Here is a 26516-nt window from a genome sequence, read left to right on the forward strand (position 1 = left end):
ATGTACTCCGGCTTCTGACTTGAGAACATTTCTGCTGTGGGCAAATTCATTAAAAGGCGCATACATCTAGCTCCAGAGCACTCTACGATGTTGCCAGTCTTGATGAAGTCGGGACCACAGACCACATCTCAGTACCAATGTTTTCTGGCTGATGTTTTGGTCACTTTTGAATGTTGATTGTGCTTTCACACTTGTGGTAGCATGAGATGGACTCTACAACCCACAGAAGTTGCTCAGGTAGTGCAGCTCATCCAGGATGGCACATCAATGCGCGCTGTGGCAAGAAAGTTTGCTGTGTCTGTCAGCGTAGTGTCCAGTGGCTGGAGGCTCTACAAGGAGACAGGCCAGTACACCAGGGGGCCGTAGGAGGGCAACACCCAGCAGCAGGACCGCTACCTCCGCCTTTGTGCAAGGAGGAACAGGAGGAGCACTGCCAGAGCCCTGCAAAATGACCTCCAGCAGGCCACAAATGTGCATGTGTCTGCACAAACGGTTAGAAATCGACTCCATGAGGGTGGTATGAGGGCCCGACAGCCACAGATACGGGTTGTGTTCACAGCCCAACACCATGCAGGATGCTTGGCATTTGCCACAGAACACCAGGATTGGCAAAGTCGCCACTGGCGCCCTCTGCTCTTCACAGATGAAAGCAGGTTCACACTGAGCATATGTGACAGACGTGACAGAGTCTGGAGACGCCGTGGAGAGCGATCTGCTGCCTGCAACATCCTTCAGCATGACCGGTTTGGCAGTGGGTCAGTAATGGTGTGGGGTGGCATTTCTTTGGAGGGCCGCAACCTCATCAGGAGCATGCCCAGGCATTGTAGGGAGGTCATACAGGCACGTGGAGGCCACACACAATACTGAGACTCATTTTGACTTGTTTTAAGGACATTACATCAAAGTTGGATCAGCCTGTAGTGTGTTTTTCCACTTTAGTTTTGGGGGTGACTCCAAATCCAGGTCTCTATTGGTTAATAAATTTGATTTCCATTGATGATTTTTGTGTGATTTTGTTGTCAGCACATTCAACTTTGTACAGAACAAAGTATTCAATGAGAATATTTCATTCATTCAAATCTAGGATGTGTTATTTGAGTGTTCCCTTTATTTTTTTGAGCAGTGTACATTTCATATGGGAAGTTCAATAAAGTTTTCTCTATATTGTTTTCTATTACAGAACAAGAAAATTATAAACCATCATCTTTACAGAACTCCGAAAACTCCTCAGAAAGAGTGGCCACCCCTCCCCACCGTAAAGGAAAGGTATTATGAATTCTGCATCTTAGAATGCAAACTAGCTCTCTCCCTAAAGGGATGAAAACTATATCACTAGTGCCACCTATTGGAGCATATTTGCATGTTTTTTTTCCATGGAGCACAGCCTGTAAAATTTTACTATGCTTATAATCTCCCTAAAGAAAGCCAGCCACCCTCCAATACTGATCTTAAAGTAAAGCTTCACCTTTCAGGGAGTACAAATCGATCTACAGAATATACACAAACTCCACAATTTGTCATAACGATTCCAATAATATTAGAAGAATGCTAGTAATGCTGGTATCTAAAGATATTTAAAGTGCAATTCAGTTACTTGGTTTCTGACATCACATATTTGCATAATCTCAAAACATACAGCCAAAAATTGCAATAATTTAAACTGTACTCTAAACAAACTGCACAAACCAATAGTACAGACAATATAAGAAACTTTGTAATGCATCTTGTCAGAGAAATCTGCTTTCTTCCCCACTTTTCAGCCACTTCTCCCTCTGCCTCTGCTCAGACAAGACTGATGGGCAGCTCACTGTGGTGTCATGTGACACAGCTCATTATGCTCTATGGAGAGGGGATAGGTGGAGTTAGGAGCACAGTGAGGAAACAGGCAGAGGAAGATACAGAAAGATCATGCTGAGCTTTCTAACAAGTCTTTTGCCTTACTCCAGAGCTTGACTCACATCCACATGACTCAGTAATAATGTATAATTTCCTCAATGCTGCTGCTGCATCTGTCTGAAGGAGTGGAATAGAGAGCCAAAAACAGGTCCATGCTACTGCTTTCTAGTTAGTATTTGCTTTATCCCAGAGCTGGACTCACAGCTACAGAGCTCAATTCTATTATATAGTATCATCCTCTGCTGCTGCTGATGCTGCTTCTGAACACCTGGAACATAGATACAGGGGAGCAAAAATGTTCCATGTTCATGGTAGACATCATAGAAGTCTCCACTGACTAGCTCAGTGACAGCTGAAAAATTAGAGATAGAACTTTCAGAATGCAGGACACAAGTAATATCATGCCCAGAAATAGTGTTATTCTTCAAGTACACATACACGAGACCGATTATTCCAAAGTGTCACCTAAAGAGACAGGTACAGTTTCAGCAATATTATTTTAATGAGAATCTGTCATTGAGATTTTGCTGCCCCCTGAAAGCAGCCTGATGTAGTAGCAGAGACCCTGATTCCATCGATGTTTCACTTATTGAGCTGTTTGCTGTCATTTTGATAAAAACACTGTTTTATCTGCTGCAGATCTAGCAGTTCTCTGAATGTTGAGCTCTTATAACCCGCCCACACCACTGATAGGCAGCTTTCTGTGTACACTGTACATGGGCAGAAAATTGCCAATCAGTTGTGTGGGCAGGAGTTATATAGAGCTCATGAACATGCTTGATTACCTGGAAGCAGGTTTACTAGTCCTCTAATGATAATCTCCTGCTGATAAACAGTGATGTTTATCAAAAATACACTACATGGCCCAGTAAGTGACACATCACTGGAGTCAGGGCCTCTTGTCTTTACATTATCCTGATCTCAGATTTGATGGCAAAAACCTATTGACAGATTCCCTTTAAATGTTGCCTGTACCATCCGAAACCTTTCTGGTCTCTAGTCCCTAAAAAATTTTCATGCTATCATAGTGGCATAAAAATAATTGCCATGGACCTTAATAAACATGTAAACTCTTCTTAGCTGGGCTCTGAGTGACACTGTTACCTAGCAGTGGCTCTTGTAATAGCCAACATGACCTATTATAAATGCAGAAAAGAAGAACACAGAGTTCATGCTACTTCATAAAAACATTATTTTATTGAACAATTATTAAGAGACAGATAACACACTACATAAGAACAAAAGTGAAAAGTGAATCCAGTATAGGGGCCTAGAATGCCGCCAGACACAATGCTAGTTGAAATGGGGTAGTAACCCCTATTGATCTATTATAAATGCTGCTACAAGCCATCACTAACAGTCATAGGCCCCAATTCATCAACGCTTTTACACCAGAAAACTGCAAAAATGTTGTAACTTTTTGCACTTTCAAGCAATTTTTGCCCAGTGGGCAGAGCTGGGACAGAGGCGTGGTGGCCCTTGCTCATCAAATTTATGATGAGCGGTGTGTACCTTATGCCACAAATCCTACTTCAGTCAATAACTGACCTCAGTCATTGACTGGAGTAAGATTTGTGGCAAGGTCGAACAAGTCGGCACATTCAACTTCGCACCTCATCAGATTAATTAAGATTCGTGCTTATTAAGGATTCCTTCGTGTTTGAACATGTACGTGAAAAACCCGTACTGGTGCCATCAGTGTTTTCCATCAGTGTTTTTACGGTATGGGTAAAGAAAGAATTAAATTACAAAAGCTTCTCCTATACTTGTATGTTAAACACATACAGTACACAGATGGCACACAGATACCATCCGTGGGCTGTACGTATTTTTCACAGACCCATAGCCCTTGTCATCCGGACATGTCTCCCTGTGTTTTCCACAGACACACGATCCATATAAAAAAAACGGATATCTGCATAGCAGCATAGATTATAATGAGCACATGTAGTATCTGTGAAAAAAACAGATACCACACGTACTGGAAACACGGATGTGTGAAGGAGGCCTAACAGTCACAATAAAAGTTCAGTTATTTCATAATCATGGTGCCACTTGCTGCCACAAACTAACTTCTAATGTCCATTGAGTGGTTATTGACATGTAGTAAAACAAAATAAAAATAAATTGCATTAGTTTGCTGCCGAATGTGCCTGATCCTAATGTTTACAATAGTTTTTTACTGCTAGGTCATCAGAAATCACAATACGAACTGCATATATTTTTAAGTACATCTTTTAGACGTGACGAAACTGGTGAACTTACTTTGAAATTCCATGGCTATATAATCCTTTTTCAAAATCTCATTGCCTAACATTGAGCAGTTCTTAGAACTGGAATCATAAAATCCGCATTTTAAATTGGAATGTGCAAATTACCTCTTCAGAGAAGAAGAGAACTAGAACTCTATTAGCAATCCTAAAAGTCAATATTGACCCTTTATCGAGCCTTGCCATATGACTTAGGATAAAAGTCAAACCAGAATCTCAATTTGCAGGCACAGTATTTTGGGGTATTACCCCTCGTCAATGCAAAGTATGAGATCTGATTTAGCTAGGTTAGAGGCTTAAGACTGGGATCTAAGGGGTAACGTTTCTCCTTGTGGAGAGTGACAAGCCAGGCCTGGCATGTCAGAGTGAGGAGACTTATACCCCATGCATGCTCCTCTGGAAAATTCAGAGTGGAAGAGGACTAGAACTCTAGTGCCACCTATTGGAAGTAGCAATCCTAAAAGTCAATGTTGACCCTTTAACGAGCAATTGACCCAGGAAGTAATCTTGGTTTTAAGAAGAATAAAGCCACCACATTGTAAGACCCTACCACTAAACTCTGTAAAACTACTGGTTGATGAATTAATTCGAAAAATAATTTTATTTAAATTGTGCAGAAAAAGTTATTTACAGTGCCTTGAAAAAGTATTCATACCCTGTGGACTTTTCCACATTTTTTCACGTTACAGCCACAAACTTAAATGTATTTTATGGGGATTTTATGTGATATACCAACACAAAGTAGAAAGTATTTGTGAAGTGTAAAGGAAATGATACATGGTTTTCTAATTATTTTTAAAACATAAATCTGAAAATTGTCACATGCATTTGTATTCAGCCCCCTGTAGTCTCATACCTCTAAATAAAATCTTGAGTGACCAATTGCCTCCAGAAGTCACATAATTAGTAAAGTGAGTCCACCTGTGTGTAATTTATCCCCAGTATAACTACATCTGTTCTGTGAAGGCCTCATTTCCTTTACAGTCTCCTCACTCTGATATGCGAGGCCTGGCTTGTCACTTTCCACAACGAGAAACGTTACCCCTTAGATCTCAGTCTTAAGCATCTCATCTAGCCAAATCAGCTCTCATACTTTGCACTGACGAGGGGCAATACCCCAAAACACCATGTCTGCAAATTGAGATTCTGATTTTGCTTTTGTCCTAAGTCATACGGCAAGGCTCGTTAAAAGGTCGATATTGTTACTTCCAATAGGTGGCACTAGAGTTCTAGTCCTCTTCCTTTCTGAAGAGGCAATTTGAATATTGCGTATAAGTCTCCTCACTCTGACATGCCAGACATGGCATGTCACTCTCCACATGGAAAAACGTTACCCTTTAAATTGGAAGGTTACACAGCAATTCTAACATAGATTTTTCCACTTCTGCATTTTCACCTGCTCTTGGTTTTGGCTTACAAATACTGATTTAAAATATTGATCAAATACTGCACGTGTGAACTTGGCCAAATATCTATAAACGTAGTTTACATTTTGTGATATTTTGGGTTTGCAGAAAGGAAAAAGGAAAAACTCTATCAGCGAGTCATCTTTGCAAGGGGAAAGTGGTGAAGTGAGTGTTCACATAACAATTTTCAAGCACAATAGCTTTGACATGTAACTATCCTGTTAATTTTTGTTGTCTTGATAATCCAGAAATACCTTATATACAGTACAGACCAAAAGTTTGGACACACCTTCTCATTTAAAGATTTTTCTGTATTTTCATGACTATGAAAATTGTACATTCACACTGAAGGCATCAAAACTATGAATTAACACATGTGGAATTATATACTTAACAAAAAAGTGTGAAACAACTGAAAATATGTCTTATATTCTAGGTTCTTCAAAGTAGTCACCTTTTGCTTTGATGACTGCTTTGCACACTCTTGGCATTCTCTTGATGAGCTTCAAGAGGTAGTCACCAGAAATGGTCTTCCAACAATCTTGAAGGAGTTCCCAGAGATGCTTAGCACTTGTTGGCCCTTTTGCCTTCACTCTGCAGTCCAGCTTACCCCAAACCGTCTCGATTGGGTTCAGGTCTGGTGACTGTGGAGGCCAGGTCATCTGGCGTAGCACCCCATCACTCTCCTTCTTGGTCAAATAGCCCTTACACAGCCTGGAGGTGTGTTTGGGGTCACTGTCCTGTTGAAAAATAAATGATGGTCCAACTAAACGCAAACCGGATGGAATAGCATGCTGCTGCAAGATGCTGTGGTAGCCATGCTGGTTCAATATGCCTTCAATTTTGAATAAATCCCCAACAGTGTCACCAGCAAAGCCCCCCCACACCATCACACCTCCTCCATGCTTCACGGTGGGAACCAGGCATGTAGAGTCCATCCGTTCACCTTTTCTGCATCGCACAAAGACACGGTGGTTGGAACCAAAGATCTCAAATTTGGACTCATCAGACCAAAGCACAGATTTCCACTGGTCTAATGTCCATTCCTTGTGTTCTTTAGCCCAAACAAGTCTCTTCTGCTTGTTGTCTGTCCTTAGCAGTGGTTTCCTAGCAGCTATTTTACCATGAAGGCCTGCTGCACAAAGTCTCCTCTTAACAGTTGTTGTAGAGATGTGTCTGCTGCTAGAACTCTGTGTGGCATTGACCTAGTCTCTAATCTGAGCTGCTGTTAACCTGCGATTTCTGAGGCTGGTGACTCGGATAAACTTATCCTCAGAAGCAGAGGTGACTCTTGGTCTTCCTTTCCTGGGTCGGTCCTCATGTGAGACAGTTTCTTTGTAGCGCTTGATGGTTTTTGCAACTGCACTTGGGGACACTTTCAAAGTTTTCCCAATTTTTCGCACTGACTGACCTTCATTTCTTAAAGTAATGATGGCCACTCGTTTTTCTTTACTTAGCTGCTTTTTTCTTGCCATAATACAAATTCTAACAGTCTATTCAGTAGGACTATCAGGTGTGTATCCATCAGACTTCTGCACAACACAACTGATGGTCCTAACCCCATTTATAAGGCAAGAAATCCCACTTATTAAACCTGACAGGGCACACCTGTGAAGTGAAAACCATTTCCGGTGACTACCTCTTGAAGCTCATCAAGAGAATGCCAAGAGTGTGCAAAGCAGTCATCAAAGCAAAAGGTGGCTACTTTGAAGAACCTAGAATATAAGACATATTTTCAGTTGGTTCACACTTTTTTGTTAAGTATATAATTCCACATGTGTTAATTCATAGTTTTGATGCCTTCAGTGTGAATGTACAATTTTCATAGTCATGAAAATACAGAAAAATCTTTAAATGAGAAGATGTGTCCAAACTTTTGGTCTGTACTGTAGGTGGAATAAGATTTAGGTTCCAAACATTGATTGTAGAAGCATTTGTTACATTTAGTTTCACATGTAAAGCGCCATGGAATAAATGGCGATATATAATAATAAATAATAATAATATTAATTTTGTTCACAACACAGCTCTCGCAAAAAATAAACAAATGTCCCCACACTGCCATCTGTAGGTCAGTGTCCAGTAACCTAAAGGGAATGTATCGCCTTTATTTGTTTCTATAAACTAACCTGACAATAATACATATTCTTTTATCAATTATTTGTTTTTGTTGTTTGTTTCTAGTATTTTTTACAGTTACACATACAAATGAGTAGAAAAACAAAGCTCAAGTCCATCATTTTCAACCTTCTCCATCAATTATACATTATCTATCATTAGATTATTTATAGCCCACAATATAATTTGTTATGAGAAAAGGATTTAACCTTTTTTTAAATGCTGACATAGTATCTGTCATTTCTAGCTCTTGTGGAAGGGTATGCCACAGTCTGACTACTTTAACGCCTTCAACCCCGGGCCATTTTCCTTTTTTTTTTTCGTTTTAATTTTTTCCTCCCTTTCTTCCAAGAGCCATAAGGTTTTTTTTATTTTTCCATTAATATAGCAATATAAGGGTTTGTTTTTTACAGGACAAGTTGGAATTTTGAATGAGAACATTTATTTTATCATGTGATGCGCTGGAAAACAGGAAAAAATTCCAAGTGCGTTGAAATTGCAAAAAAAAATGCAATTTCTCAATTTTTTATTTATAATGTTCACTATATGGTAAAACTGACCTGGCAATATGATGCCCCAGGTGAGTACGAGTACCAAACATGTATAGGGTTTTTTTTAAATGGTGAAAACAATTCAGAAACAGTTTTTATTTTTTTTTCATATATTTAAAAACTTCTTTTTTTTCTTTTTTTACTTCATTTAATACTTGAAACTGTTATCGTTTGATTGTTTGTACTATACATTAGCAGTGCATTAGCACTGCTACCTATAGCTAAAATCATGATCTCCCATGAACGCCAGCTACAGGCTGGCTTTCACAGGAGGATCGTAATGACAGGCACAGGGGTCATCAGCAGACCCCAGCTATCATTGCAACCCATTGGAGCATGGAATGATGTGCCCCCCTGCAAGTGCGTGTTAAATGCCTGTCAGGCCACGCGTCACTCCACCTGCGGCTGTTAGAGGCACATGATAGCTGCTTCAACTAGCCATCATGTGCAGGGAAAGATGCAGGCTCGGCGTGCGAGCCCGCATCAAATTCAAGGAGCTGGCATATGACATATCAGTATGTCATATGTCAGTAAGGGGTTAAAACCTGCTATACACATTATCTGACCTTTGGCCAAACAATAGCTCATCCAATCATTCAGATGGTAGCCATCTCAGCTGGCTCTCCCATACACATTAGTGCTCATTCAGCTGAGTGCTCCTGTTTTCTCCATGAAAGAGCCATCACCAGACATGTCTGGCGGCTGCTTATCTCTGGGAGAACCAAGTGATTGGTAGTCAGAAATGTAATATGCCCAATTGACATCTCACCTGAAAATCAGTTGTCCGGGGCACCCATAGACATTAGACTCGGCCAAACCTGTCGATATCGGCGGGTTCAGACTAAATTAGTCTAATGTGTATGGGGTCCTTAACTGTAAAGAACTCTTTCCTGTAAAGATTGCATATTGATTTCCTCCTCACGTAGTCTTTTGCAAGGACCTTGGATGGAATAAATCATGAGCCAGATCTTTTGTATTGACCTCACATGTATTTATACATGTAAATGAAATTTCCTCAGAAGCATGAGATCATCTTTTCTGTGCATATTAGGGGCATCTATCCTTCCCACATGGTGGTTTTGCTCTTTTAACAGGAGGTGAGAGATATAATTTACAGCAACTTTATGGACACATCGAAATTGTTGCCTGGAAATGAATTGTTGACTTTTGTAGAAGAGTTTCTTAAACATTCTGTATGTAGGGGCAGAGCGGAGGATGAGCTGTGTCCATCATCTGTAGTCAGTGATGTGATCCTGTGTTCTCTGTCTTCAGCTTCATAATATCCATAATAGACGTGTAAGGGTGCTGTCACATGGTGGAACTTGTTACTACAAACTTAATTAGTTAATACAAAAGGAAAAAATCAACTCACAAACACAATAGTTTTACATTCTATACATTTTATCACATAATGGTTACAAAGCAACATATAATTTAAAGATATTGTGTGTTACCATTACTACGACTCTCTTTACATGTATAACATTATTTAAGGTGATTGGAGAATGGTGTAAAAAAAAAATTAAATTAAAGTACAAAAAACAAGTATGTTATACTTATATACTGTTCTACAAGTATGTCATATTACAATTAAAAAAGTTATGATTAGCAGAGAACGTACAGGATAAAACATGTAGGTTCTTAAGAATCTTCTTCAAGCTTATTCCCATCAGTAGGTAAAGAAGATGGAGCAAACAGGCAGAGGAGTTGGGCAGCTTTGCCATAGTTAGCTAGCAAGTGGGGAAGAGTAGCACTTGCTATTATGATTGTGCTAAGCCACACCTTAGTGTGGGCTACAGAGGAGCATGTAAAAAAATCCAGCCAGAGTTGCTGTCAGTGTAGTTTGTCCACCTGCATGAGACTACCACTGTTAGAGAAGAGGGTGAAGATTGCCACCGCAGAAAGGAGTAAAAAATAATTATTCCTGTTTTATGACTGGTACACCCACTGACAGGGCAAAAAGATAGTTACTAGTTAGTACAAAGATTATCCACCAAAAGGGTAAGGAGATAGTTAACCAAAAAAGGTCTAAAAGTTAATACCTGCATGTGAAGAGGATTGCCACTGCAGAAAGGTTGAAACTTGTGCCTGGGAGTGAGGAGTTGTAAGGCTGTAACTGAGTAAGTAGGCTGCAAGAGTGTGAACGTTGCCAATCTACTGCAGGAAATTGCTATTATGAGAGGTGTCCAAGTGGGGGACTGTCACAAGAACTATGAGCATGGGCTGATCTGACCTGAGGGTAACACAGAAAAAGTGCCAAATTGCATGAAGTGCAGCTGAAGACATTGTCAACAGACTGTGTCAGTAGTATCACTCGCACTCGTCAGCCCTGGTTGTAGCTGCAAATTGACTGCCTCAAGTTAATCTGTTGCCTTTTGTCTCTGTAACCATCAAGATGATTTCCTCATGTAAGAGTATGTTACCAACAAGCCTGTTGCTTTCCTAGAGGAAAATTGTTGAACCTTTGTCTGGATATGCCCGCGTTCCTTTCACAGTGCATGAGTGGACCATTATACTATCTAGGGCAACTACATGGTGCAATACATTTAATGGGGCACGCCATTTCCTAATAACTCCTTACAAGTAAGCTCCTAAAATTCCCCTAGAGGTGTTTTTTACAGGGTATATACCTGAACATAAAACTTTTTTTTAAACATTCTAAGAAGAGACCTTTTTACAATAAATACCCATTAAAAAATAACCTTTAATATTGGCATTTAAAACTATTAAGAGTCTCACAACAAATACTTAGTAACAAGAAAAAGACCTAAAATATAGACATGTGATCCGAACCTGTTTATATAAATCACCCCAATCTATTATTCACTCTGTGAGGGTGTCTTGAAAATCCATTAATACAACCCAGGAATACCTAATAACAGAAGATTGGACGTATCCAGATAGGATCACCATAGCACAATACACAAAGGGAATAGTACACTTTTGTCCTCAAAGCATAGAAAAAGACACTCTATAATAACAATGGGCCACCATAGATCCCCTACTTAAGTTGATACATCCACCCCACTCAGAGGAATTAATAATCCTAATTGGTATTTTAAAGGATATATCTCCAGGACACAGCATATAGGGCCTCACAGGCCTCCCCAATTTGGGGGCCTGACAATAAAGTGCATTGCAAATTCCCTTATAGCAGCATTTTATCAGGGATAATTAACCCCCTGCAGTAATATTCCCCACAGGAATACCTATGTAGCCTTAACAATAAGCCAAGCCTTATTAAAAAATAAGACATATACAGACCTCCCCGGTATTCAAATCACTATTCATTAGTTCATGACATGATTTAAATCCAAAAAACAATAGATGAGGAAACAACTTATCGTAATGACGTGGATCTCTGTTTCCTCATCAGGTAAAGGCTTCCAAGTGTTTAATCAGATCAGGGATGTTTAAATTCTCTCTATATTTTCTCAACGCGTTTCCCCGTTCAGTCAAGGGTTCATCAGGAGAAAGGTGTTTGCTTCAGCATGATAAGCACTGATATGATGTCCTGCTGATAAAATGCATTCATTCTAAGAAAAGACAAGCAATTTATGTTTCAAAGTGTATTGTGAGGCAGTGACTGGGATCGTATACGAAGTTATATATCCCCCAGAATGTGTACAGAGACCTATTAAACCCGTTGGAGTGCATTGCAGTCACAGACACAGCTGCGGCTGCAATGCAGGAATGAAGGTGAGCATTGACCTGGTCAGGCTATCTGGCTAAGACAGATTAAGTAAAACCTGGCAGGACCTTCATTTCTTGGGAGAGGCTACGGCAAGGCAGTGAGGCGGCCTCCTCCCTCCAACCCGGGTTTTCCAGTGGCTCTTGCCACAGGTCCTTTAAAAACCCTGCATTAAGGGTTAGTGGTGTTCAATGTTAGGACCTGCTAGGAGCATAACAGGAAAGCTCGGTGGGCCTGTGTGTAGCGGAACCCACGCCTGGGAAGGCTCTGCACCCGTCAGGCTCTGAGCGGCCCGGTGCGGCCATTGCCCCCGGCAACCGTTGCTTATGGACCTGTGTTAACCCGGCTGCGAACCGAAGGACTTTCTATTTTACCTGTGAGTTTGCTGAATAAAATCTGCTTATGTTGGACTTACTTGGGTCACTGCCTCAGTTACTGCATGGTGTGAACACCACCGCCTTACAGTTTGGTGGAGAATGCGGGCATTGTGACTAAGGCATACACCACCGGCAGCTGCATGACCACAATCCGGCTGGCCACCTTTCAGCCCAACCCTGTGGACAAAATGGAGGAGTTGTTAGGGCAATTGGTCCTCACGCAGCGGCAGCAGCAGGAGCAGTTCAAGCAGCAGCACACCAATGAGCTTATCATGCAGCAGCTCACAGCTCTGCGGGAGACGCCGACGGCACCAGCCCCGGAACGTCGAGTGGCCCGGGACAAGGTTCGCTCAGCGTTGAGGAAGATGGGACTGGATGACGACATGGAAGCCTTCCTTACCATCTATGAATGCACAATAGAGCGGGAAAACCTACCAGCCGGCCAGTGGGCAGAAGTGATGGCTCCGTTTTTGGTCGGCGATGCCCAGAAGGCCTACTTTGACCTCAGTCGGGAGGATGCCAGGACTATCAGAGGCTCAAAGGTGAGATCCTTGCCCGTCTGGGAGGTCAATACAAACGTGAGGGCTCAGCGCGTATTTTCATTGGCCTTTGTGGAGACCCAACCACCCGGTCTCAGGTTTATGACCTTCTGCAGCTGGTAAAGAGGTGGCTCCAGCCTGAGACTTTGACTCCAGCCCAGATGGTGGAGAGGGTGGTGGTCGACCGGCTGGTGAGGACTCTGCCGGCCGCTATCCAACGTTGGGTGGGACAAGGGGACCCCGGCATCCTCGACCAGGTGGTCAGCCTGATCGAGCAGTACTTGACCACTCAGTACTTTATACGGGACTCTGCCCCCTCGCGGCTGTCACGCTGGACCCTGCCAACCCAGGAACCGGGAAGGGGGTTGCGTCCCTCTGCTGAGGACAGTCAGCACCGTACCCGTGCTGAAGGGGTACCCCAGAGTGAGAGTGGCAGGAGACCAGTTCCCTCCCAAACGGTCATAAGAACTAACAGTACCTCCACCATTAGGTGCTGGCGGTGTCTGAGGCCGGGACATGTGGTTGCTAACTGCTCCCTGACTACAGAACCCATGGACTGCGGGTATAACCGCCGGGTCTCAATGTACGCCCAGACCGTCTGTACTGCGAGTGCCGACCCCCCGGACAGTGAACCCCAACTGTGCCAGGTACTGGTTAATGGGTACCCCACGGAGGCCCTCCTAGACTCGGGGAGCCTAGTGACTTTGGTACATGGGTCGCTGGTGGCAGGAGATAACCCCAGTGGACGGACAGTCAGGGTTGTGTGTAATCAAAAGAATAGTCTATTCTCATCAGATCTATATCCACAGGTGTACACCACCAAAGTAGTCATATGAGATAGGGAAAGGGGAAAGTTGGAAAAGTGTGGATATAAGAAAATTAAAATACATAAACTTTATTGATTAGTTAAAATCCTATAAATGTGAAATTACTCATGCATCTATAGATGCATATAAGGTAACCACTTACTAGTTGAAAAAGTGGTACCCACTAATAGATCTGGCTGGATGTAGTGTAGGGCAAATTATGGGACACCTCAGTCAAGTCCCTCTAATGTAGGACCGAGGTTATATATATATGTTAACCCCATATATTGGAATAGCCTGAATATGAATGTCAGGTGGAACAACTAAAGACACATATAGTTGCTATGATAGCAAAATGTACATGTATCAATCTGCCATAGGGCATTACTATTCACCACCTGACAGACATATATATGTATATATGTATAGGCTCGCTTAAATCCAATTGTTTTAAATATTAACAGTGGGAGATGTCAGAAATCAGCACTCGCCTTCTGTTCAATCACACAATTGCACAGTACGTGTATTTAGGCTGCTATTAATGTTATTAATATTTATAGGATTTTAACTAATCAATAAAGTTTATGGATTTTAATTTTCTTATATCCACACTTTTCCAACTTTCCCCTTTCCCTATCTCATAGGGTTGTGTGTATCCATGAAGAGCTCCGAGAATACCCAACCGCAGAGGTAGTTTTGTCCACGCCATGTGGGGACATGAAACATGTGGTGGGGGTGGTAAAAACTCTTCCCTATGGGACTGTGTTGGGAAGAGACTTGCCCCTGTTCTGGACTCTGTGGAAAAACAAAATCCACTCTCCCCCCGGTAAAATTTATTACATTCGCTGTACCCGAAGAACGTGAGTCAGGGGTACCTGCCGTAGGGGTGTCCAACCTAGGGACAGAGTGTGACCCAGATAGGTTTCCCCTAGAGGTGCTGGCAGGAGACCCCATCGATTCCCGTGCTGTCCCGTTTGGGACAGCTCAGCTACAGGATCCCACCCTGACTCGCCCGGTGCAGATACTGTGTTTCCACACATGGTGGTCAACAGTGAGTTGCTCTATAGGGTAGACAAAATCAGGGACGAGGTCGTGGAACAGTTAGTGGTACCTCAGTCGTACCGTCGGGCGGTTCTGAAGATGGCACACACACACCTGCTGGGTGGACACTTAGGGGTTAAAAATACGCAAGAGCGTATCTTGCATCGGTTCTTTTGGCCTGGGATTTGCGCGGTGGTCCAAAAGTACTGCGAATCCTGCCCCGAATGTCAGCTGACCACACCCACCGCAAGTTTCCGTAGCCTATTGGTACCTCTGCCAGTGATAGAGGTACCTTTTGAACGGATTGCAATGGACTTGGTAGGGCCCATTGTAAAATCCGCTCGTGGCCACCAACATATACTTCTGGTCGTCGACTATGCCACCCGGTACCCAGAGGCTATACCACTATGCCACACCTCGGCGAAACTGATTGCACGGGAGCTGTTTGGCATGTTCTGTCACCTTGGGCTACCTAAGGAGATCCTGACGGATCAAGGGACCCCTTTTATGTCCAAGGTGACGAGGGAACTGTGCAAACTGCTGTAAATAAAACAATTGCGCACCTCGGTGTACCACCCTCAGACCAACGGGCTAGTGGACTGGTACAATAAAACCTTCAAGTCCATGTTAAAAAAGGTGGTTTCTAAGGACAGAAGGGATTGGGACATGTTGCTACCCTATTTGATGTTCGCCGTCTGTGAGGTATCCCAGGCTTCCACAGGGTTCTCTCCCTTTGAGTTATTGTACGGCAGACACCCTAGGGGTCTGTTGGACGTAGCCAAAGAGGCATGGGAACAAGAACCGACTCCACATAGGAGTATAATTGAACACGTGGCTAGTATGCAGGATCGGATCGCAGCGGTCATGCCCATCGTGAAAGAACATCTGTTAGATGCCCAGGCAGCACAGAGGCGCACATATAATAAAAGAGCCACCGTCAGGTCTTTTAACAATTGCAATCGGGTATTAGTACTTGTACTCACAGCCGAAAGTAAGCTCATGGCCAAGTGGCAAGGGCCATATGAAGTTCGAGAAAAGGTGGGGGAGGTAAATTACCGGGTGTATCAGCCTGGAAGGAGGAAACCAGAGCATCTTTATCTGTAAACCTGCTAAAACCTTGGAAAGATCGAGAGTGTTTAGTTACAGACGTCACTTCGGGCATGCCGTCAGAGAGTTCTCTACCTTCAGCCAGGGATGTGTCCGAGGGAGAGGTCAGGATAAGTGGGCTCTCACTAAACCGCAGCGACGAGAGGCTCGCTCGCTGGTGCAGCAGAATACCGATGTGTTCTCAGAGCTACCGGTAGGACTAAGGTTCTCCAACATGACATTGTCACCGAACCTGGGGTAAGGGTATGAATGAGACCGTACCGGGGCCCGGAGGCAAGTCATCATGGCTGAGGTAAAACAAATACTCCAGTTAGTCATCATCAAGGAATCACGGAGTGAGTGAGCTAGCCCCATCGTACTGATCCCGAAACCAGACGGATCGTTACGCTTCTGTAACGATTTCCGGAAATTGAATGAAGTGTCGAAGTTGGACCTTTATCCAATGCCCAGGGTGGATGAGCTGATTGAGAGACTGGGGCAGGCCCAGTACTTTAACACGCTCGATCTCACCAAGGGTTACTGGCAGGTACCTCTCACGAAATCGTTGAAGTAAAAGACCGCCTTCATAACTCCGGAGGGTCTATATCACTATATGGTCTTACCTTTTGGGTTAAATGGGGCACCGGCTACATTCCAGAGGCTGATGGACATAGTGCTCAAGCCCCATCAGGAGTACGTGACGCGCCCCCTGGGACATATTCCTTTCTGAGGGGAATACCCGGCACCGGATCAGATGGGGGGTTGTAGTCTCCGAGCGGCTGTGACCCGGTCCCGTGCCCAGGGCGTCAAGCTCAGGGTTATGTGGCAGTCTTTACTGATGTTATTAAAGTTCGTTGTGTCGACTACGCCACCCGTTGTGATGCGGTCACTGTGGCCGCCGCTGCAGCAGGGTCCGCTGAGGCTGATGGTGGATGCGCAGCTTGGTGGGATAACCCCCAACGGGAGGGGTATAGCCTCAGAGGGGACAGGCGCAGAGGATGGGGGTTGTGGTGGTGCGGTGCAGCCGGTAATGATGACAGACTCGGGTAGTGCAGTTAAGGGTCTTTACTTACTGCAGATGTTCCTGGTCACTCTAGCTCCAAGTGACCTCCCGAGCCGTGCTGCGTCCACCAGGTCCTGGATCCGGCCAACCCCCAAACAAGTCCGGAGCGTGGCCCTGAGCTCTCCCTCTGTCCTTACTTCAGCCGTCCCCACCAGTGATTCACCTAAGTCCAGCTCCCTCGGGCCTTCTGTTGGGCAACCTTTGGCCTTAGGTTCCCTGACCCTTCCTGTGGTGTGCCTTCAGGGTGAATGTAGTGGGTGACCGTGACAGACACTGCCCACGGTCTCCGGTCTCTGGCTGGGGAATGTCTTTGCCCCCACCAGCTTGGGTTCCGGTACCCTTCTGCTGACTCCTCACCCGGTGTTCTTATTTGGGTTCTTGGGTCCCTTCTTTGTCCCCCTCTGGGTCTTTCTTCACTCCACTCTCTCTCTCTCCAGGGCTGCTGTTTCCTGCTCTCTGCATCTGACTTGTCCTCTGCAGCTGACTGACCCTGATTCTAAGTTGGTGCCCTCCTTATATATCCCTCTATGTGTGAGCTCAGGTGACCAGCACCCAATGAGCTCCTACCACTACCCAGACTGCTCCCCCTATCTGCCCCTACACTACATGGGATGTTCCTCCCCCCTCCCACTCCAGCCAGGAACAGGCTCGGTCGCACCTGCACATTTCTAAGTGGGAGTGCCGTCGGCCTGCTCCTCTGGAATGGGATGTATGTAGTGCATGCAGTCTATCTGAGCTCAGTTCCACACTCCATCCTTACCCGGGAGTGGAATATCACACCTCTGGGTTGAGGTGCAATACTCCTGTAGCAGCCGAATCCTCAGGGTGCTACATTCCCCCCTGGTAAATCACAGCACGTCCTCGGGCTGCAAAGACAAAAACACCAAAACATACAAATTTTTATAAACATATAAAACATATAAAATATTATATATATATAACTTTTTCATATAGACATCATTATAACATTCTCGTCGTCTCGTTCTTTCTTCCTCCTCTGGTCACCGTGCAACTCGTGACCAGGTAAAGTGCGACAGTTTTTTGATAAGCAGTTTCTCATAAAACCAGTAGGGGGCGCCTTAGGAAGCGCAACTATGTACAGGGAAGTTTTGGCCGTTCTCAGTCCCCGGCCAAGTAAAGGGAATGGGATGGCTGCTCACAGTCCTCAGCCTGGTTTGGGTAGGGGACACACGGGTTAAACTGTTCACTGGTCCCAACGGGGACTAAACTTTAAAGCAGCCACGGTTACTTGGGTACCCCGACAGGTAACTATATACAGTCCTTTGTACTATCTCAGTCATAGTACCTTCTAGCCTTGAACCCGTCCGGGTCTTCTGGCTCCTCCTCCCTACACCGCAACTCCTCCTCTGTCAGGCGATGCACGTGGAGGGCGTAAGGTCCCTTGGCACACTTGTGCCGGGTGAACGTTACCTCGTCACCGACGTAGAGGTCACGGCCTTTGTGACCCTCTGGCAGGTGAGACTCGACATCCCGTCGGGTAACGAAGACGTCACCCATGGTGTTCCGGTCCTTTATGAAGCCCCACCCATGCTGCGCATTAAACTTTATTACCGTCCCGATGGTACGGGGACGATCTGCTGCATAGGGGTCCCTTCTGGTCCGACTCTTTTGCTCCGCGCTGCGGGTCCGGGCCCATTGCTCTCTGGCCCGCCTCTCCTCCCACTCTCTCTTGAACTCTGCCAGCTGTTGACGGCAACACTCGGTACGCTCTGCTGCAGCTGCCCGAGTCTCTCCGGTGAACCCCATCAAATCTTCTCCCGTGGGGTCCCACACGAACTGGGCTTCCTCGAGTGGAGGCGAGACCCGAGTCACGGGCTTTGGAGCCGGGATCAGGGGCTCACACAGGGGACCTAACTTCTTTTGTCGCTCCAGTTCCAAGAATTCTTTGGGCCAGATGAAAGGCCGCCCGTCCGGCCACACTAGCTGGCTGAAGGGGTCCTCTCCCAGATATGGCACCCTTGGTGTTGCGGGTGCGGGCGCGATGGTGGGGGCGCCCAGGTTACCCAGACCTTGCGGCCAGGCCGGGGGCATCTGGAAGGTAAATGGAACTGTTAACACGGCGGCGCCCTGGGCCACCTGGCCTTGCGACCAGGCCGGAGGCTCCGCGGAGGTAGATGGCTCTGCTGGGGATGCGGCGCCCGGAAACGCTAGGCCTTGCGACCAGGCCGGAGGCTTCCCTTCCTTCGCCACGCTCCGGGTCACGACGCGTGACGTCACTGGGGTCGCGACGGCGGCTTCCGGTCGGGGCCTAGTCGGTGGCGGTGTCATGGCGGTCTCGGGTACGGCAGGGGGACTTTCGGGCTCTGCGACGGGGAGCTGGGGCAGGTGGGTGGTCTTCCGGTATGGGGTATAGGCGTCCCCCTTACCTGCTGCCATACGTCTCGCTCCCTCTTCTGCGCCGTCTCCGGCCTTGGGTCCTCCCGCGTCATCCGCAGAGGTAGTCGGTGTCTTCTTCCAAGGGAGCGGGTTCCGTGGACGGATTCCAGCTTGCTGGGCCATCTCCCGGCCCCACTCCGCCAGGATCTCCCTCTGCACTCGGGCCATCCTTCCCGCGAGGCCCTCCAGGGCACTCCGCGCGCACTCCCGATCTCGGGGAAGCTGCGCCAGGATCTCCGCTAAGCCTAGCGGGGTTGTTGACTCTAGCAGGCTCCTGACCATCGGGTCGGTGCTGCTCTGCTCTGCTTCCGGCAGGCTCCTGGCCAGCGGGCCGGTGCTGCTCTGCTCTCCTCCTTCTTCCTTCTGCAGGCTCCTGGCCAGCGGGCCGGTGCTGCTCTGCTGCCGCTCCATTCCCGGGTCTACTCTTTCTCTTCTCGACTCCGGGTGCTCTCGCTCTGGACACCTTGCCTCCGGGTGCGCTCGTTCTAGACTGCTCCAAGCGACACCCATCTTTTCTCTTTTCTTTCGTCTCCTCCCCCTCCGAGGGCGGTCCCGGGGCAACTCCGTGACTGTCAGCTCCAGGGGTAGTTCTTTCACGCTGACAGACACCTCCAGCATCACAGTCTCTGTTGGTGGGGGCGGTTTCCACTTTTGGCGCCATTTTCTGTCCTGGCCCACGATGGGAGGTGGCCTCTTGCCCTCCTTTGGCACGCCCATAATGGCGTCCGCTGCTCTTCCAAGGCGGGAAATCTGCGGTTTTGGCGGGAAGCGTCGCCCAGTGGCGGGAAACTCTGCAGATGGCGGGAACAAGCTGGAAATGGCGGACAATCGGCGGGAAACGACTGGTGATGGAGTCCGATGGCGTGGACCCTCCGGAACCGGCAGGAGTCTTCTTTCTGAGGTAAACTTGCACTTTTCTTCAGGCACGCAGTACCCGGGTGTTGCGGGCACGTAATCCTGCCGACTACGCCAAAGTTGACGCGCCCCCTGGGACATATTCCTTTCTGAGGGGAATACCCGGCACCGGATCAGATGGGGGGTTGTAGTCTCCGAGCGGCTGTGACCCGGTCCCGTGCCCAGGGCGTCAAGCTCAGGGTTATGTGGCAGTCTTTACTGATGTTATTAAAGTTCGTTGTGTCGACTACGCCACCCGTTGTGATGCGGTCACTGTGGCCGCCGCTGCAGCAGGGTCCGCTGAGGCTGATGGTGGATGCGCAGCTTGGTGGGATAACCCCCAACGGGAGGGGTATAGCCTCAGAGGGGACAGGCGCAGAGGATGGGGGTTGTGGTGGTGCGGTGCAGCCGGTAATGATGACAGACTCGGGTAGTGCAGTTAAGGGTCTTTACTTACTGCAGATGTTCCTGGTCACTCTAGCTCCAAGTGACCTCCCGAGCCGTGCTGCGTCCACCAGGTCCTGGATCCGGCCAACCCCCAAACAAGTCCGGAGCGTGGCCCTGAGCTCTCCCTCTGTCCTTACTTCAGCCGTCCCCACCAGTGATTCACCTAAGTCCAGCTCCCTCGGGCCTTCTGTTGGGCAACCTTTGGCCTTAGGTTCCCTGACCCTTCCTGTGGTGTGCCTTCAGGGTGAATGTAGTGGGTGACCGTGACAGACACTGCCCACGGTCTCCGGTCTCTGGCTGGGGAATGTCTTTGCCCCCACCAGCTTGGGTTCCGGTACCCTTCTGCTGACTCCTCACCCGGTGTTCTTATTTGGGTTCTTGGGTCCCTTCTTTGTCCCCCTCTGGGTCTTTCTTCACTCCACTCTCTCTCTCTCCAGGGCTGCTGTTTCCTGCTCTCTGCATCTGACTTGTCCTCTGCAGCTGACTGACCCTGATTCTAAGTTGGTGCCCTCCTTATATATCCCTCTATGTGTGAGCTCAGGTGACCAGCACACAATGAGCTCCTACCACTACCCAGACTGCTCCCCCTATCTGCCCCTACACTACATGGGATGTTCCTCCCCCCTCCCACTCCAGCCAGGAACAGGCTCGGTCGCACCTGCACATTTCTAAGTGGGAGTGCCGTCGGCCTGCTCCTCTGGAATGGGATGTATGTAGTGCATGCAGTCTATCTGAGCTCAGTTCCACACTCCATCCTTACCCGGGAGTGGAATATCACACCTCTGGGTTGAGGTGCAATACTCCTGTAGCAGCCGAATCCTCAGGGTGCTACATACGCATCCGTGTATCTAGATGATATCATCATCTTTAGCACCGTCTGGCATACGCACCTATCCCAGGAACAAGCGGTGCTGGATTCTCTCAGAGCCACGGGGTTAACGGCAAACCCAAAAAAATGTGCGATAGGGCTAGAGGAAGCCCAATATTTGGGGTATGTGATTGGCTGAGGAGTTATCAAGCCGCAAATCAATAAAGTTGAGGCCATTAAAAACTGGCCTAAACCGTCAAGTACAAAGCAGGTGAGAGCGTTCCTTGGTATCCTTGGGTATTATTGGGTTTATACCTAATTTTGTTGGGAGAACGGCGGCTCTGACCAATCTCTTGAAAGGAAAAAAATCGGTAATGGTTCGGTGGAAACCTCAGGCAGAAGAAGCGTTTCAGTCCATGAAATTGGCCCTGTGTGGACAGCCAGTCCTCATCAGCCCCAACTTCAAGGAAACCTTCATTGTACAGACAGATGCCTCGGAGGTAGGCCTAGGGGCGGTATTGTCACAAAAAACGAATGGTGAAGAGCACCCGGTCACCTATTGAGTAGAAAGCTTACCCCGGCAGAGAAAAACTATAGCGTTGTAGAGAAGGAGTGTTTGGCTATTAAGTGGGCCTTGGAGTCGCTACGTTATTATTTGATCTGGCGTCAGTTCCGCTTGGTGACGGACCACTCACCCTTGGTATGGATGAGAAATGCCAAGGAGAGGAATGAGCGAGTCACCAGGTGGTTTCTGTCGCTGCAAAATTTCAGTTTCTCTGTAGAACATCGCGCTGGGAAGTTGCAGACAAATGCTTATGCCCTGTCCCGGGCACCCTGTATGGTGACAAATGTTCAAACCCACAAGTTTGAACAGGGGGGGGGGTATGTGAGGCAGTGACCGGGATCGTATACGAGGGACGTTATATATCCCCCAGAATGTGTACAGAGATCTATTAAACCTGTTGGAGTGCGTTGCAGTCACAGACACAGTTGTGGCTGCAATGCAGGAATGAAGGTGAGCATTGAACTGGTCAGGTTATCTGGCTAAGGCAGATTAAGTAAAACCCGGCAGGGCCTTCATTTCTTGGGGGAGGCTACAGAATGGCAGTGGGGCAGCCTCCGCCCTCCAACCCGGGTTTTCCAGTGGCTCTTGCCACAGGTCCTTTAAGAACCCTGCATTAAGGGTTAGTGGTGTTCAGTGTTAGGACCTGCTAGGAGCATAGCAGGAAAGCTCAGCGGGCCTGTGTGTAGCTGAATCCACACCTGGGAAGGCTCTGCACCTGTCAGGCTCTGAGCGGTCCAGCGCGGCCATTGCCCCCGACAACCGTTGTTTATGGACCTGTGTTAACTCGGCTGCGAACCGGAGGACTTTCTATTTTACTTGTGAGTTTGCTGAATAAAAGCTGCTTATGTTGGATTTGCTTGGGTCACTGCCTCAGTTACTGCACGGTGTGAACACTGCCGCCTTACAGTATCCATTCCATAACTGCTGCAAATGGAACCAGTAAGGCTTTGTTGATTTTTATTGGGTCCGTCTGGGTTTCGTTATATCAGTTTTTAGGATGGTAAAAAAAGCCCATCATGTATAACTGTTTTTACTGCTATAAAAACTGTCACATAATAGAACCAGACATAATGCGTAATAATCAGTTAAGTAAAGGATACATTTTGGACATGAATTCCATTTGTCTGTTTCAAAAGCATAACAAAATTGAGTTTTCAAATGCAAGTCTGAACATAGCCTAAGAATTTAGTTTAAGCTAAAACTTTTGGAGAGTTTGTGACTTCTGAATTTTTATCTCAGTCACAGCACCATACCTTTATCTACTTCCCCCTTTCTCTGGCACTTTGGCCAATGCAGTAAAATAAGTAGTGTGAAGCTGGGGATGAAAGAGCATACAGAAGAACCCAGGCAGACACCTCTGAGCTGTGAGATCCTCTCTTATCTCCTGTATGATCTGGCACCCTGCTGGGATACCATGCACTATTTATGAATGCACTCTCTGAATATTTACTACCTTGCAAAGTATTCAAGCCTTGAAGTCCTCAGGTTTCATGTTGTCTGTATTAGCTGATATAGGTGCACTGTGTCTTTTCACTCCAGAAGCCTTTGTTTAAAGAAGGGAATTAAACCATCTGGTACAATGCAGAACCTTTTGGGGAAAATATGTGCACATGTTGAAATAAAATATGGTTTGAAAAAAACAGTTATGCCAATTTTTCTATAAGACACAAATAAAACCCCTAAAACAGGAAACATAATGAAAGATGTAGATAACATGAATAAGATATGAAGAAAATGAAAATAGTCTTCTCTTACCATGGTGCATTGTTGTGTATCTCTGTTATTATTCTTGGAAATGTATAAATAAGTGAACAACTGTAAATCATTATTCCACATGTCCCTCCAAGTCTGACATGGTCAGTGCTGATTAGACAGTGCCAGTGTTTGGGGACCTAAAGTCCATTATCCAATAAATGTCAATATATGTGGTAGCCTGCAGGGCTGTGTGGTCCTCTCGTCTATAGCTGACAGTAGGTCTGATTGATTTTCTTTCGACTGTAAGCCCGCAAATGCAGGAATCCATTCCAACAGCATAATTCACAGTCTAAGACCAGTGAAGGAGCTTTCACCTGGAACAAGTATGGGGCATTGTGGTAATCCCTATTTTTGGGGACAATGCGGCTTTCTTGATGCGGCAGTCTGCTTACTGTTATGGTGCACTGCTGTTGCTGGCATTGTTATGGAAACACTCTGGTGCCTGACAATATGATGGGGGTTGTGCTATCAAGGTAGTATTTTCATTGACTTCAATAGCAGTCATAAAAGACAGGATCTGGAACACACTTCGCATGGGATTCCCCAACCAAACAGCTGATTTTGCTGGGGAAGTTGTCATCACCTGATCATTTTATGATGTAATATTACATTTAATACCATTGACAGACCAAGTCCACCAGAGTGAGAGGCGCTGGGTGTTAGTCGCTCTACTCTCTGTGGCTCGTACAGAATTGCCCTAAGCAGAAAATCTCCTTCACTGACCCCCTAATAAGGTCTAGGGACAATGCTTGTCCTGATGGAACAACAACTCATATGATTTTTAAAACTTGAAAATATTACAAGCTATAAGGCCTGAATGGACATGAAAATGACAGTGGAAGCCATTGATTTCCTCAGGGCTTATAGACTATCTAGTGTGTATAGGAGCATCCCAACTCTCTCAGACAGATGATGTTGGACAGTGGTGGACACAGATGGAATAGGGTCCTTGTTCAAGACCAGTGTATGTCCCTTCTTTGTGTTTGTGACAGAAGTTGCTTGCTGATTTGGAGATAGAAGTGAGCCCCCTTACTTCTTGGCCCTTGTGCGGCTGCGCAGGTTGCACCAATGATATGTCCCCCCAGATGTTGGGAGTGAGAAGGACAACCCATCCTTTTCTTTCTGTTGCGGATGAGCTACTGCCGATGGTGAATAGCAGCTGCTTACTCCACAAAGCATGCACTTGTACAGGTGAGAAGGGAATATAGCTGCCGTATAAACGAGCATTAGGCCTACTGCTATCTAAGGTATATGGGCAAAAGGGTGAGGAGCAGTTTCAGTAACATTACCTCTGGAGACCCCCTGACCAGCTGCATGTAAATATCACATTATCCTCACTTACACATTTACCTCTGCTCCTATGTAATAATGAACTGGGAAGTTTGTTAAATGGATGATGAGATGCTGCATGTGTCTCTACATAGTGAATCAAGTCTATTGAGCCAACTACTGCTCATATAGGGGGCAGGGTACCCACTCTTGCACAGGCGCCCACCGGCTATTCATCTGTTCCCCTATGGGCCACTGCGAGCCTGGTCAGTACTACAGGAGAGGAGGTTCAGCACAACAGTGTTTCTTGTAAAACTACTGTCTATTATTCTAAAGGTACAAAGACATGTACAAAAAACTTGGCTAACTGGGTCGTGTTTCAAGCTAAAAACTCATAAGACCCCCATACATGTTAGGTTAATGGTGGAGAAACCCACCAATATCAGAGAGATCCATCTAATATGTATGGGCACCTCCCAACACTCCCCTGAAAGATAATGTTGGGAAAAAGAAGGATCCAACACGACTCATTTTGGATTTCTGATCCTTTTGTTCTTCTTGAAGTAAGCTGCAGCCACGGAGGCCTGGCAAGGGCTCTCTCACAGAGATTACGGCAGTGCTCCCTCCTGTGTGTTGGGGAGTCAGTACAGATAGCTGCCTTCTGAATGGTCAGCCAAACCACTGTTCAGCTGCAGGTGTCTACTGTGTATGGGGGGCTTTAGTCATACAGCAATAAAAGTTAAAACCAGAAATAGGCAGGACCTGAATGGTAATCTAATTAGCTACCAGCATTAATTATGTAAAAGAGACTGAACTGGTGTTTCAATATAAACTTGTATAAAACCTTCAGTATCATTCACATAATAAGTGTACTGTAATCCTAATAGTACAAAATATAGTAAGATATAATAATATATAGCTGCAAACATCTATTGAATGAAAAGAACATCAGACTGTTTAGGTATATTAGCATATTGTTATTAATGTTGAATCAATTGGCCATGAATTATAAGCAATATGAAAGAGTATATGATTAATTGTAATACTAACAACAATATCTTACCTTTTCCAATGGAATAATATTCTTTATCAATAAAGAAAATCTGCATAATGTCACTGATATAAAATTAAAGTGGTCCTCTGGGGCAGGGGTCCATGTAGCCGCTCCATCCAACTGCAGCCTGCCGAATCCCAACAGTGCACACCACACATACAGCCAGGGGCTCGACCTGCCTTATCCACTATGAGACCTCTCACACATTATCTGTGCACATTCAGCCAATGTGCACATTCAGCCCCCTTCTGCCCATCCCATTGAAGCACTGATAGAAGCGGGAAAAGAAGCAAGTTAAAACACGACGGTAAGCACACAGATCGCACATGAGACTGTGATAACTGCCCCTGGGGACAAAGAAAGCAGAGTCCTGCAGTGTGCATCGTGTTCCTGGCAAACCACAGTCAGACACAACTACTGCAGGAACACATGAAAGCCACCCAAACACGTATAATATATATTTTCATTAATATAGAATTAAGC

The 26516-nt window shown here is 46.0% G+C and overlaps 1 protein-coding gene and 1 long non-coding RNA gene across 7 annotated transcripts in view; one reads left to right on the forward strand and one right to left on the reverse strand.

Moving 5' to 3' along the window:
- The window catches only part of KIAA2012 (KIAA2012 ortholog), a 276644-nt gene that overhangs the window by 181982 nt on the left and 68146 nt on the right, over positions 1 to 26516 (forward strand). For 5 of the 6 annotated variants that reach the window (XM_073646453.1, XM_073646458.1, XM_073646452.1 and 2 more), the window contains exons 13-14: positions 1181 to 1266; positions 5681 to 5737. In XM_073646453.1, the coding sequence (XP_073502554.1) occupies positions 1181 to 1266; positions 5681 to 5737 (143 nt within the window). The remainder of the gene's footprint in view (positions 1 to 1180; positions 1267 to 5680; positions 5738 to 26516) is intronic. The other variant, XM_073646454.1, reaches the window with a different exon arrangement.
- LOC141161534 (uncharacterized) lies at positions 8649 to 26297 on the reverse strand. The gene is made up of 3 exons (XR_012250639.1): positions 26043 to 26297; positions 23409 to 23543; positions 8649 to 9576 (listed from the first exon to the last, which is right to left on the reverse strand). It is a non-coding gene; the product is annotated as an uncharacterized lncRNA (long non-coding RNA).

The sequence above is a fragment of the Phyllobates terribilis genome, unplaced genomic scaffold, assembly GCF_046119375.1.
Source record: "Phyllobates terribilis strain yellow unplaced genomic scaffold, ASM4611937v1 Scaffold_9__5_contigs__length_417890890, whole genome shotgun sequence".
In the NCBI taxonomy this organism is placed as follows: domain Eukaryota; kingdom Metazoa; phylum Chordata; class Amphibia; order Anura; family Dendrobatidae; genus Phyllobates; species Phyllobates terribilis.